The 12,934-nt window shown below is 56.2% G+C and overlaps 1 protein-coding gene across 3 annotated transcripts; it reads left to right on the forward strand.

The window, feature by feature from the left end:
• LDB1 (LIM domain binding 1) lies at nt 1-12,118 on the forward strand. Of its 3 annotated transcripts, none has more exons than XM_081247487.1 (11): nt 1-156; nt 8,115-8,217; nt 8,343-8,387; nt 8,496-8,571; nt 8,667-8,769; nt 8,943-9,115; nt 9,614-9,736; nt 9,971-10,054; nt 10,147-10,270; nt 10,475-10,623; nt 11,340-12,118. In XM_081247487.1, exons 1-11 carry the CDS (start codon nt 132-134, stop codon nt 11,568-11,570), a joined length of 1,236 nt encoding a protein of 411 aa, XP_081103613.1. In that variant the 5' UTR covers nt 1-131; the 3' UTR covers nt 11,571-12,118. The 3 variants fall into 3 exon arrangements, with proteins under 3 accessions (XP_081103613.1, XP_081103614.1, XP_081103615.1); XM_081247488.1 differs by having other exon boundaries at nt 10,475-10,617; XM_081247489.1 differs by lacking the exon at nt 1-156 and adding an exon at nt 4,978-5,540.
• The last annotated feature ends 816 nt before the right edge of the window (nt 12,119-12,934 follow it).

Consider the following 12,934-nt stretch of genomic DNA (forward strand, 5'->3'; position numbering starts at 1 on the left):
CCGAGGCCGGGCCGGGCCGGCGGCGAGGACAGCGGGGGCCGCGGGCGGCGGCGGCGGCTCATGCCCGGCCTGTCCCCGCGCGGGGCGGGCACCGTGACTTGGCTGGGCCCCCAGCGGCGGGCGATGTGAAGATGTCAGTGGGCTGTGCCTGTCCTGGTGAGTGGGGCGCGCGGCCGCCCGGCCCCTCCCCGAACCCTCCCTGCCGATCCTTCACCCCTTGTTTGGTGAGAACTTGTGTGGGGGGCGTCGATGGCATGGCTGTGGTCGGAGGCTTGAGAGGTGTGTGGGGCCTCAGTCGGGGGAAGGTTTTGCCCAACTGTGTAAATGCGCAGCAGCCCAGAGGCACGGGTAAGGGGCGCTGGGGTTAGCTTGTGTGTGTGTTTTGGTGGGGGAGGCTACTTAGGGAGGGGTTTTGGGGGGGCTGAAATTCCCAGAATTCCAGGGTGTTAGCCAATCAGAAGTGAGTCTGGACTTTTGACCCCCCCCCCCTTCAGGTCATCGTACAGTTGTGATTGGCTGGTTTGGGTTGCCCCCCCTTCCCTGCTGCCTATTCCCTCTTACCTATTCTGTGACACCTCCCTCCAGGCTGTTTCTGAGGACCCTGTTTGTGGGGGAGGGATTGATTGGGGGCCATCTTGCCCCCCTCCAAATTATCCTGCCTGTTGCCAGGGAAGGTTGGCCCTCCTGAGGGACACGAGGTCCTCCTGGGGTGTCGGGGGCAGATAATTGGGCCCTTGGGTCTGGCATCTTCGCCCTAGTGGGAGGGGGAATGTGGCAGCCCCAGGCAAGCTAGGAAATAAGAGTGACTTGTGAGAGTTGAATTGAGGGGAGCGATGCTTGACCCCAATGAGAGGACTTAGGTTCAGATCCCTGCCTCCCCCAAAACACATCAGCTCTTGCCAGTGACAGCCTGGGTCTGAGTTCTTTCCTAGGGAGGAGGAAGACCTGGGTCTGAGTTCTTTCCTGCTGCCAGGAAGAAGGAGAGGGGCCGTGTGACTGGAGAGGTGGTCTTCAGAGGGCCTCAGAACACGGTTTATATCCATCCCCAGGACTCTGGGTTCTTGAATTATCTGCAGGACTCCCTCCTGTGCCAGGCAGGAGTTAGCTTTCTTTGGAAAGTCAGGTATTCCTGAATCTAGCCTGGTTTGGATCCTTTGCCCCTCCAAATGCCCTCTTCTCTGGGAGGCCCGTACCCCACAACTGGAAACCCCCTCCCCCCAACACACATCCCAAGGGAAGCTGCCAGTGTGGAAGCTTCCTTGAAAATCATGTGACCCAGGCCAGAGCTCTGCTGGGCTGGGCACACACTTAAAGTGCCTGCTGAGGCTGACGTTTAAGGGGCATGGGGCCCAGAGGGAGGGCTAGTAGAGCTTAAGAATCCTGGAATATCCAGGTGTGGGAACCCCTGGCTCCTGCTGCAGAGGGTCGGGGAGAGGAGGAGAGGGAAGAGCCTGCCAAGCTGGAATCCTGCCTGGCCCCATCATTCCTCCTCCTACCAGCTTGGTGTGTGTGTTTGTGTATTTTCTTTACAATTGCCTCATGCTGAGTACCCTGTTCAGATCCATCCATTCTCTGAGTCCATCCCATGGCCTTGATCCTCCATCACCGTACATAAGCATAGCTAAAGGGCTGAGTCTTAAATATGATTATTAGTGCCTACAAATAGTGAGCAGGAGGTGAATATGGAAGGGTTGTCAGGCTGGAGGTAGATGGGAGGTTGATCTTGAAGTTGAGGTAGGGTGCCTGGTCCTGGAGGAGAAGGGAGAAAGTTTCCCTCTCAGTCTTTCTGGGAGCAGCATGGGTACAGAAGAGGACCTGTATGTGTGAGGGGGGACAACTTAAGGCAGTGCCCTAAAAGGTATGTTCCTTTTGTGTGTCTGGTGATCTGGTTGGGGGAGAGGGGGCCTAAGATGGCCGAGAGTGGGGAATCTTTTTCCTGAATGTGAGGAAGTCTTATGGATTGATGCCACAGAGGATGGATGGAGGTTAGTCTTCAAGGAGAACCACTTGAGGAGGGGCATGAGAGTGGCCTGGGGGTGAGAAATGGTAGGATTTGGGGTAAGGGAGGGCACCAGGCTTGCATGGGTGTGTGTGAGCACATGGCTGAACACAGGGACCCCGTGGCAGCATGTCCAGTCCAGGCCTAAAGACCACCCCCCGCAACCTGAGCAGCCCTGGGGTGGGGGCCCAGGCGCCCTGGCAGGCTGCCTGCCTGCCTGCCTGCCTGCCTGCCTGCCTGAGTCTCTCCTTTGTGCTCTGCTGTCTCCCGGCTCCTCCTCCCCCAGCCCGGCAGAGACAGCACATGCCCCACACATGTGACTGAGGGAAGCCAGAGCACACGCAGACCCACACACATGCACATGCAGAAGGAAACACTACAAGATACACACACATGCACACATCTAGCCCCCATAGTGCTCCTGGGGTGTGTAGTAGCTTCTGGGGCTTTGGTCAGGAGCAGGGAGAACCTTTGCTAAGGGACATCATCCTGGGCAGGGCAGGTTGCTGAGGGGGCCAGGGCCTGTCTGGGGCAGCATGTGGCTCAGAAGGGTTAAGGTAGGGAGGAGTAGGGGGAGGGGAGGAGGCAGCAGTGGTGGCGGCTGGGAGCCAGGAGAGGAGGATGGCAGAGCGCCAGGCCAACGGGAGGCCGGGCACAGACAAAGGAAGGGGGGCAGGCACACTGGAGGCCTGGGTCAGGGAGCCCCAGGGGCCCGGGCAGGGGGCAGTGCTGGTACCTTAGCCTGTGGGCTGGGGCGGGCTGCTCCCCTTCAGAATTCCCACCTCCAGGAAGGGTGCTCTTGCTCTTCCCTCCCTCATCACCTTTGTCAGTCTTTGCTGCTCCCTGCTTTCTCCCCACCCCACCTCCCACCAATTTTAGAGCCTTCTAACTCTGAGTTGCTCTCTTTAGTTGGACCTCATCTGCCCCTGTGCAAGTGAGAGAATTAAGTCTGAACTGAGAGAGGAGCAGACTTGCTGGAGAAGGGGAACTAGGAGAGGGCCCGTTTTGAATGATATGCCAGGGTCTGGATACATCTTGGTATTTAGGGGCCCTTCTCCCTGAAATTTGAGGAGACAGACTGGGTGGGGGTTCTGAGTTCTGAACTGGATGCTGAAGCCAGAGCACACAACCATCTCCCCTCCCCGAGTAGATAGTCATTTGGGGCCTGGAGTGACCATTCCTTGGAGGGGGCAGGCAGTAGGAATGGCTGCAGTGCCCCAGGGCTAGGCTTGTGTGAGTGGGGTTAGAATCAGGGTTCCAGCCTCAGGCCCTCCTGTCTCACTGTAATCTGTGCAAGTTAGGATAATAGGCCCTGGATGCTATTAGGATCTCTCAAGGTACTGCCTGTGAATGTGCTTTGGAAAGTTTAAAGGCACAAAACAAATGACAGGAATTGTCCTGTCAGTGGGGGAGGAATGTAGTTATCCCAGAGTTGGGCTGTAAATTTGGGATTCGGAACAAGTATCTCAAGTCCTGGTGGTAGGCAGTATGATGATAGGCATTCTGGCTGAATAGTGTAGATTTCGATAGGTTTATGAAAGCCAGGGTGTATCATATGGCCAGGCCATGATGGAGAATGGTGTGCAGATTTCAGAGGGGGTGGGGTTAGTCCCTGGGTAACAAATGGTCAGGGTATGTGTGTAGCAGTCTGTCAAAGGTTCAGGAGGTATAATGCAGTTTGGGGGTGTGTCTTGGGGCTTGGGGCATGTGCATCACGGGTCCCACTGTGTATGTGTGTGTGTCCTCGGTTTGGGTTTATTTGGGGTTTGAGGTATATCACAGGTTGAAGTGTGTTATCAGGTACAGATTTGTGTGAGAGTGAGCTGTGTTAATTGTGTGTGGAGGATGTTCACAGAGCCAGATGCAATAGTATTATTATTGCACAGTCAGCTGGTGTGTATGCCATCCTGTTGTGGGGCTGTGTGTGAACCTGGTTGGGGGGGGCGGGAATAGAAAGCTGAGACTCAAATTGCAAAGAAGGAGGAAGTCCTTACTGCCCCCCACTTCCCACGTGAGTGTGTGTGAGTGTGAGTGTGTGTGTGTATGTGTGTGTTTCTGTCCAGGTTGTAGGGCCTGGACCACTATCCAAGTTTTAGAAAAACCCCCTCTCTTGGGCTTCCCCCCTTGCATTGGAGAACAGGTTCCTACCCTGGTAACCATGTACCGTTTTTTCCTAGGATTTGGGGGAGGATTCAGCAGCAGACTAGACCCCTTCTGGGGACCCTCAGATGGGCAAGTTTGCCTTCCTGAGCTCTAACAGAGCCCCTTTCCCTTGCACCCACGTGCCTCCGGTGGCGGTGGTGGTGGTGATGATGGGTGGGTGGGGGGAAGGGGGCTTCCTGCAAAGGCAGTCAGCATTTAGAACTAAGCTGGGTTGGGAGCAGGGAACCTGGAGTGTCCCCCTCCTTCCAATCAGTGTTTACAGGCTGAAGTCTGAGTGTGTCTCTGTCAAAAATAACCCCCGGAGCCTCCCCCCAGCTGCTCTGGGATTTCACCAGCCAAGGGTGGCTGCCCAGGCCAGCCTTCAACCCGAGAGATCACTAGGGAGAGGAAGAGAGATTTGGGGGATGTTTGGGAGGCCGTTAGAAGATACTGGGAGTCTCCAGAGAGGAAGAGTGCCCTCCTCCATCCCTGCCTGTGGCTTGGGCTCCCCAGCTCACGCGTGAGCACCCCGCTTGGGGCTTGGGAGCGGCATTCCAGTTCCTGGCTCCCACAGCCCTCCCCTCCATCCCGGTCTCTCCAGACCCAGTCTCTTCTGTCTCCCTGTCTCCAGCCTGTCCCCTGTCTCTCCCAGTCTCTGTCTCTCTTTTGTTTTTCTCAGCAGTCCTCCCTGCCTGCCTCCCTCTCTCAAGCTCCCTCCCTCCCCTCTCTCCCTCTTCCTCTTTCCTCGCAGGGAGGGGGCGGGGCCGGTGGGGGCAGCTCCACCCTCCGCCCGCCCTGGGGCCTCATTCTGAGAGAGGCTCTGAGAGAGCCAGCGGGGAGGGAGGGAGAGAAAGGGAGAAAAGGAAGGGAGCCAGCGGGCGCTGCGTGTGTCTGTGCGTGTGCGAGTGTGAGTGAGTGTGAGTGCCGGGCCCTGCCTCTGCTGGTGCCCCGGCGGAGGGGCCTGCCGGCCTGGGGAGGGCGGGCGGGCTGCTTGGAGGCAGAGGCAGAGGCGGCGGCGGGGAGAGCAGAGGAGGAGGAGGAGGAGGAGGAGGAGGAGAGGAAAGAGCGGAGCAGCCATTGTTGAGGGAAACCTTGCAAACAAAGAAGGCTCCGGACTCCCCGCGGCCCCCCGCCCCCCAGGCCGGCCCCCTGGCCCCGGGTCCCCAGCCCAGTGGCCATTGTAACTTTCCCCCGGGGCTGTGGCCGCCGTGGGGCGGGCCGAGGCCGTGCGTGCGAGTCTTTGTGCAGCCCGCGGAGTGGAACTCCCAGCCAGGCCTGCCTGTCCCACTCGGGACATGAGCGGCTGAAGTTGGCCCCCCCTCAGGCCTCACCCCTGCCAGGGCCCCTGTGGGCTCGCAACCGCTCCCCGCACCTCTCCTGGCCCCCTCAGTTCTCCCAGGTAAGTAAGTCTGGGCACCCTGCAAGCCTGTTGGGGGTGGGTGGAAGGTCCTCCATCTGGCCCGGGCCTGGTATGCTGGCTGTGAGAGAGGTGACCCAGCTCATAGAGGAGAGGGCTCTCGGGCCTGCTGACCTCTGGTCAACCCCCAAAGGGAGGGGGCCTGCCCTCGGGTCGGGCTGGTTACCATGGAAATGCCCGGCTGGAGGTGCCCCCCTAGGCCACAGGATGCAGCTTCCATTCTGAGAAAACTTTACTAGTTCTGGGCTCTTCCTCTCTCCTCCCCCTTCCTAAGGGCTCCCAGGTTGCTAGAGGTGGGAGACGGGACTCTGCCTGACTCCAAGACTGGATGACACATCCATCCCCTCACCCCCACCCCCACGTTGCTCCCTCTACCCCTGCTGCTGGGGACAGGCAGCAGCAGGGACAGATGGTCTGGGGTGATGTTCCCTCCCCTTCTCTTCTCACTCCCCAGCCCTTGTGCTGGGGCTACTGGGAGTTGCTATGGCTCTGGAGAGATGCTGAGTTTATTTGTGTCCATTCATTGGTCATGTAAATAGAGGCCCCAAAGCTTTGGGCTTTAGCTCCTCAGTACTGTTACCTAGCCCCAGGCAATGCCTGTCATTTCTCGAGTGAGAAATTGAAGCTCTGAAACTTTTTTCAGAGTTAGAGAGGAACCCTGGTGTCTTGCCTCCCTTCTCTTTAGGGTCTTGAGCTGATACATTTCAAGTGGCCCTGAAACTGAGGGGCAGGGGCAGTAATGCTTTTGGGGAAAGGAGGGCCTAGGTAGGGGATGAGGGCCAGGTCTAATAATCTAGACTACTGGGTGCATTGCCCAGGCCTGGCTTCTGGTTGCTAGTGTGAGCTTTGACTTCCTACATGGCCTTGTCCACCTGTCTGTGGAGTGGGGGGGACTTGGGGTTGGGTGGGACTGTCTCTTTCCTGAGGACACATGCTCCTCATTCAGTCCTGACTGGCATGTGAAGGCTGTGAATGTCGTGCTGGGAGCATGTGGATGTGGCCTGTGAGAGCTCATGCGTGGGGCAAGGTCCTGTTGCAGGCACCCTGATCCTGCCTGGGGCTGCTGGGTTCCAGCCCTTGGTAGACATGTTGGGGCGAGCTGAGGGTGCAAGCCTGCTAGGCAGGATGAGGCACACGCGTGTGCAGGTACACACAGGCTCTGAGTCTTGGCACTGAGTCTTCGGGGACGGTGGAGGGTAGGCCTCTCTGGGACCCTCCTTTGGCCCATATTGTGAGGAGGGGACCCAGGGGAGAGAATTAAATGGTACATGTTGGTACAGGGTCTTCCTTTGTCTCTTCCTCCCAAGGAACAAAATAGATTTTGTATCTAAATTGGAGATGGGGCTCAGATACAGCCGATACAGCCACCCTTCCAAATGCAATCAAGTTTGGGGGACATGAGGAAGCAGCTGTGACGAGGACTCTGCTTCATGTTCTCCTGTCTGGTGGGGAGGGGAAAAGTGGCATTGCGGGGGTACCTGGCTCTTACCTAGCTATGAATGTAGCATTTCTTCCAGTCAGGTAATAGTAGAGCAGGAGTAGAACTGTGTGTGCTTCTGGTGAGGTGGAGAGGGGACACATGAGCACATGCCCAGATACACACAAGCAGAGACCCTGTCTAGTTACCACTTGCCTCCTAGACTGAGCCCCTGAAACCTAGGCTCATTCCCTGGGGCTTCTTACTTTCTATTTGTAACTAGAGTGGGATCCATTGGAGGCCCGTCTACCTCCCTCCCCCACTGCAAGTCCAAGGAGAGAAACGGGGTTGAGGCTTTGGGTTTCTGGTTTGGAGACAATACTAGACCCATGGTGGGTGTGTGTGTGGGGGGGGCTGGGCTGATAAGGGAGTGGCCGTTGGTGGGAGAGGCAGAAGGCCCAACTGGTTATCTGGTGGGCGGTACCCAGCAGGCACTCCCCCCCCCCTTTATCTTTCTATCCCCTGCCCTCCTGAGACCCTGGGGGTGGAGAAGGAGCAGGGAGTTGGCAAAATCCCCCTTTACCCTCCCCCAACCTGGTCTCCAGAGGGCAATAGAGGGGTAGAAATACTATAGGATATGGGAATTGGAAGAGTAGGCTCAAGTCCTAACTCTGCCAGTTAGTAGCTGTACGATCTCGGTAAGTCCCTTTGAACTTGTAGTTGCTTCAGTTATAAAATGGGAATTGTTACACTCGTCCCTGCTACCTCACAAGGTTGTGATAATGATTAAACAAAATAATGTAGATGAAAAGGGAGTTTATCAAAATTTTAGATTCTAATGTTTAGATATTTATTTATCCTATGGTATTGACATTTCTTCCCAGGTTCAATTCTGTCATCCAGGGCTCAGCCACATGAAGAAATGGGGTCTTGGGTATTAGGGCTGAGAACTTCTAGTTTCTTAATAAAACAAGATTGGAGCCAGATTTAGAAGCTGGGATAGGCGCTCCCTAGGGTAGTCTCCCTCCCCTAGTGCCCTCGGGGGCTCCAGAAGACCAGTCCCTGTGCATACAGTCTAGCAGACTTCCAGGAGCACTGCCAAGAGGGACTCAGGAGACCCTTCTTTCTTTCCCTTCTAGGTTGTTCCTCAAAGTCATTCAAGCTGTACTCACCCAAGGAGCCCCCGAACGGCAACGCCTTCCCCCCCTTCCATCCCGGCACCATGCTAGATCGGGATGTGGGGTGAGTTTCTTGTCCACTTCCTGTTCCTTCCCCAGATGGCATCCTGCCTGAAAAGGGGAGGGAGTGACACCCCCCAGTAATTCCTGTCTTCCACCCCCATTCTCATAGCCTCTTCCCTTACACAGCCCAACTCCCATGTACCCGCCTACCTACCTGGAGCCTGGGATTGGGTAAGTGGAGCCCAGTGGGGAGGTTGGTGCTTTCCATTACAGGGGTGAAGGCGGGGGTGGTGGGGGGAGGCTCTGCTCCTACTGATCTCCCTTCTTCACTTCCCCCAGGAGGCACACACCATATGGCAACCAAACTGACTACAGGATATTCGAGCTTAACAAACGGCTTCAAAACTGGACAGAGGTATAGCCAGGGGAAAGGAGCTTGGAGGGAGAGGGCCATCTGGGCACCCCTGTGGCATGTCTTCTGACACACACACGCCTCCCTGTGCTTCTTAGGAGTGTGACAATCTCTGGTGGGATGCTTTCACAACTGAGTTCTTTGAGGATGATGCCATGTTAACCATCACTTTCTGCCTGGAGGATGGACCAAAGAGATACAGTGAGTGACCTCTGGGGGTCCTGCCAGTGCTGCTGTAAGAGCGTACATCTCCTGTGTCCTTCTAAGATCTGGGCTTGGGTATTTGTCCCAGCGGATCTGTCTGGGCAGGGGTGGTATCTGCCTGACCACTTTTGAGATCCTTCTGTTCTGAAGAGTTTGTCCCGTCTCTGCAGCCATTGGCCGGACCCTGATCCCACGCTACTTCCGCAGCATCTTTGAGGGTGGTGCTACGGAGCTCTACTATGTACTTAAGCACCCCAAGGAGGCATTCCACAGCAACTTTGTTTCCCTTGACTGTGACCAGGGCAGCATGGTGACCCAACATGGCAAACCTATGTTCACCCAGGTCAGCACCCAGCTGGATGTGGAGCACTGAAGTACCTGGGTTGGATTCCCCTTCTGGCTCCCAAAAATGTACTTGGCTTTTCCCCAGGGAGGCATAATGGGAAGTGGCAAGATACACAGGGATCGCAGGCATGCTGCAGTATTCAGCAGACATGTATTGAGTTTGTACATGACAGTTTTCTGGGCCACAGGGAGACACCAGTGAACAAGAGCCTGTCCTCATGGAGCTTATGGCCGACGAGTGCATCACTAGCTACAAGAGGAGAGGACAAGAATCTATTAAGCATTTCTACTGTGTGTGTGTGTGTGTGTGTGCGTGTGCGTGCGTGCGCACGCTGGTGTGGCGGGTATATGAGGAGATGGTCCATGTCAGTTATGCACCCAGATTTCTGTTCAGGTGGCAGGAGTGTATGCAGTGGGAGAATCATGAGGAAACGGGAACCGGTATACTTTTGGGTATGTGGGGAGGTGGGCAGACTTGTGACAAGCTTGTTTCCAGGTTTGTGTGGAGGGCCGGTTGTACCTGGAGTTCATGTTTGATGACATGATGCGGATAAAGACGTGGCACTTCAGCATCCGGCAGCACCGAGAGCTCATCCCCCGCAGCATCCTTGCCATGCATGTGAGTTGTGCACAGGACCTAAGCCACAAGGCTGAGGGCAGGCAGCGGGAAGGGTGGAACGAGGTCTGCCATTACCTACCAGTGGCCCTAGACAGAGGGTTGAAGTTTATCCATCTGAAAAATGGGTTTTTATATAGTAGCCCCTCTTCTCTCGGGTGTCACGAGGCTAAGATGATAGGGCAGGTGAGCAGATGCAACCCAGGTGTTAGTATTCTTACTTTTCTCCTCCTCTAGGCCCAGGACCCCCAGATGTTGGATCAGCTCTCCAAAAACATCACCCGGTGTGGGCTGTCCAATTCCACTCTCAACTACCTCCGAGTGAGTCTCTGGTCACCCAATTTCTGCCCCATCCCATTTGGTCTCCACTCCACGTCTGTCCCCTGACAAGCCACTAACTGGTCTCCCCCCAGCTCTGTGTGATACTCGAGCCCATGCAGGAGCTCATGTCCCGCCACAAGACCTACAGCCTCAGCCCCCGTGACTGTCTCAAGACCTGCCTCTTCCAGAAGTGGCAGCGCATGGTAGCACCCCCTGGTGAGTGCCTTGCACCTGCACCTGCTCTTACCAGTATCTGATGCTGCTTCCCCAAGGCTGTATCGCTGTCTCCTCACAAAGCCCTTTCCTCTTTCCTGGGTCTGCGAGATTGGGATCAGGGTAGGCTCAGGCTCCTTAGGAGCCAGAATGGGGAATAAGGGTCCCAGGGCGCTACCCCACCTGAGTCTCCTTTCCCTGGCACAGCGGAGCCTGCACGGCAGCAGCCCAGCAAGCGGCGGAAAAGGAAGATGTCAGGGGGCAGCACCATGAGCTCGGGGGGCGGCAACACCAACAACAGCAACAGCAAGAAGAAAAGCCCAGCCAGCACCTTCGCCCTCTCCAGCCAGGTACCTGTAAGCATCTCGGCTTTCTTCTCTCTTCTGGGCTGCCCCACTGCTGGCCCCTGACCCTTGATCCTTGACCCTGTCCCATCCTGAGCTCACTAGCAGACATAGAAACAAAGACAGTTTTTCCCAGTGTACTTTGCCATCGTGGGCTGACTCTTGTCCCCGATGACAGTCCTTGTCATCACGTGCAAGATTGTGATCACACAGACTCAGATATAGCAACGTACGACATCAAGGGACGGAGACAGCCATGGGAACGTGTGGACATAAAGGACAGCTTAGGGACACACAGACCACCAGAGAGACACACACGCTGACAGAGGGACACACAGACTTGAATGTGTGCAAATCTAGAATACATACACACACATACATTTCCCCTCCGGTGTTTTTGATCTGCTCCCTCTCTCTTACATTGGACAGAAGTTCAGGAGCCCCTAAAATTTTGGAGAGATGGACTAGGGAGCTAGAGGAGTAGACTTGACTTCTCCCAGAATCCAGTGGATATAGCTTAAAGGCTGTGATGCTTTGCAGCCCTTCAGTGGGAAGTATTCCAGGGGCGGAGGGTATCAGAGGAGTTGGGGTTTTAAATTGGGGTATAAGTGGGGGGTGGGGGTGGGGTTGAGTTTCCCAGGTGGGTGTTGGGGCTCTGGGGGTATCTGCTGCCCTGGGCTGGGCGAGCCCCTGCCCCGATTATGTTTGGGGACCTCCGCCACTCTCAGGATGTGATGGTGGTGGGGGAGCCCACCCTGATGGGCGGGGAGTTCGGGGACGAGGACGAGAGGCTCATCACCCGGCTGGAGAACACCCAGTTTGACGCGGCCAACGGCATTGACGACGAGGACAGCTTTAACAACTCCCCTGCCCTGGGCGCCAATAGCCCCTGGAACAGCAAGCCTCCGTCCAGCCAAGAGAGCAAATCGGAGAACCCCACGTCACAGGCCTCCCAGTAAAGGCCTTGCCACGGCCTCCGCCACCCAGCGCTCTGCCTGTCTGCCCCACCCCTCGAAGCCCCAGGGCGCAGAAGACAGAATGAAGAGACTGAGCATCTAAAATGGACAGCCTCATCCACCCGCTTCAGGGAGGAACTGGACTCACTGGGGGCAGGTGCCAAGATTTGCCCCCCAGTGGCCCTGGGCTTGGGCTGGCCTCTACAGAGCCTTTTGCGGGAAGGGGGTACTCATGTGGATGCCTATGTGGACCCTGGGCCTCTGAGAAATGTCCTGACCACCTCCCAGGGCATTTGCCTCCATCCTCACCCCAGGTTCTGGGTTCCCCCATTCTCCTGACTCTACCCTCTTCAAGCCTGGGGTTGTCTATGCCCACAGCCCTTAGGGACTTAAAAGTTATGGGGCTTGGTTGAATGCCCCTCCTCCAAACCCTCCCCTTAGGTGGCCGGTAGTAGAGGGGTAAAGCTCTGGGCTCCTCCCTTCTGCCACCTATCCCAGCTCCAAGTTTTTTAAAAAATAATATTATTAAAAATGTAAGTTTAAAAAAAAAATCACTCATGTTCCCTATTTCCCCTTATTAAAGGTCCAGCTACCTCCCTATGCCTGGCAGATGGAGAGCTTAGGGCCCATGTGGAGGTAGGGCGGTATGCATTACCATTTTATACAGTTTGAGAGCTTCAGACCAAGGAGACACTTTGCCATCTCTCTTCCCTTTTCCTCTGGGGTGACTGGAGTTGCGGAAGGCATGCCATGAGGGTAGGGCGCCATTTATGGCCTCACTTCTGTGACAGCCCCCTGCTGTTGTCTCTGTCTCCCCATCCTCTAGGACTCTGGCCTGCCTTCCTAGTGCTTGTGACTCCTTCTATCCCAGCCCCCAACCCCCTCCCTCCACGGTGTGTATATTCTTTACAAGTCCTCCACTAGAGCAGCTGTCTTGGATGGGGGGAGGGGGAGGCTCCCTCCCTTAGGGAGTGTGGAGGGAAGGGAGCAGCCTTGTTTGTCACTGTGTGTTTTGTTTTTTGTCTCAGTTGGGCAGGCATGGGTGGAGGAGGGGTTCATCCACTCTCCAGTACTCTCTTTCCCCAACCCCTCAGACTGCATATCTAGTCCTCCCCTGCCCTTCAAGGAGGGGTAGAAGCCACTGAGGGTGTCCCAGCTCTGAGCCCACCAGGGAGCAATAGGCTTTTGTCCTCCAGCCGAAGTAAAGGCTCTTCATCTCCCAGTATCTCCTCTCTCCCCTTCTTCATAGAAGGACGGGGGGGGCAGCCAGGATCCTCAGCTCTGTTTCACAATTGGACATGTGGAGGCTCCAGGCCCAGGGTGAGGCCGAGAGCAGGGTCCCATGTGTCTGGACGCAGCTCTGTGGC

The sequence above is a fragment of the Mesoplodon bidens genome (genome assembly GCF_964165515.1).
Source record: "Mesoplodon bidens genome assembly, chromosome: 1".
NCBI classification, from domain to species: domain Eukaryota; kingdom Metazoa; phylum Chordata; class Mammalia; order Artiodactyla; family Ziphiidae; genus Mesoplodon; species Mesoplodon bidens.

What these genes read in the sequence shown, in the direction of transcription:
- LDB1 (XM_081247487.1), top strand. Translation starts at nt 132, where the DNA reads ATGTCAGTGGGCTGTGCCTGTCCTG. An exon ending in TACCTGGAGCCTGGGATTGG is followed by an intron (nt 8,388 to 8,495) that starts GTAAGTGGAGCC and finishes CACTTCCCCCAG; the next exon opens with GAGGCACACACCATATGGCA. An exon ending in GCGCATGGTAGCACCCCCTG is followed by an intron (nt 10,271 to 10,474) that starts GTGAGTGCCTTG and finishes TCCCTGGCACAG; the next exon opens with CGGAGCCTGCACGGCAGCAG.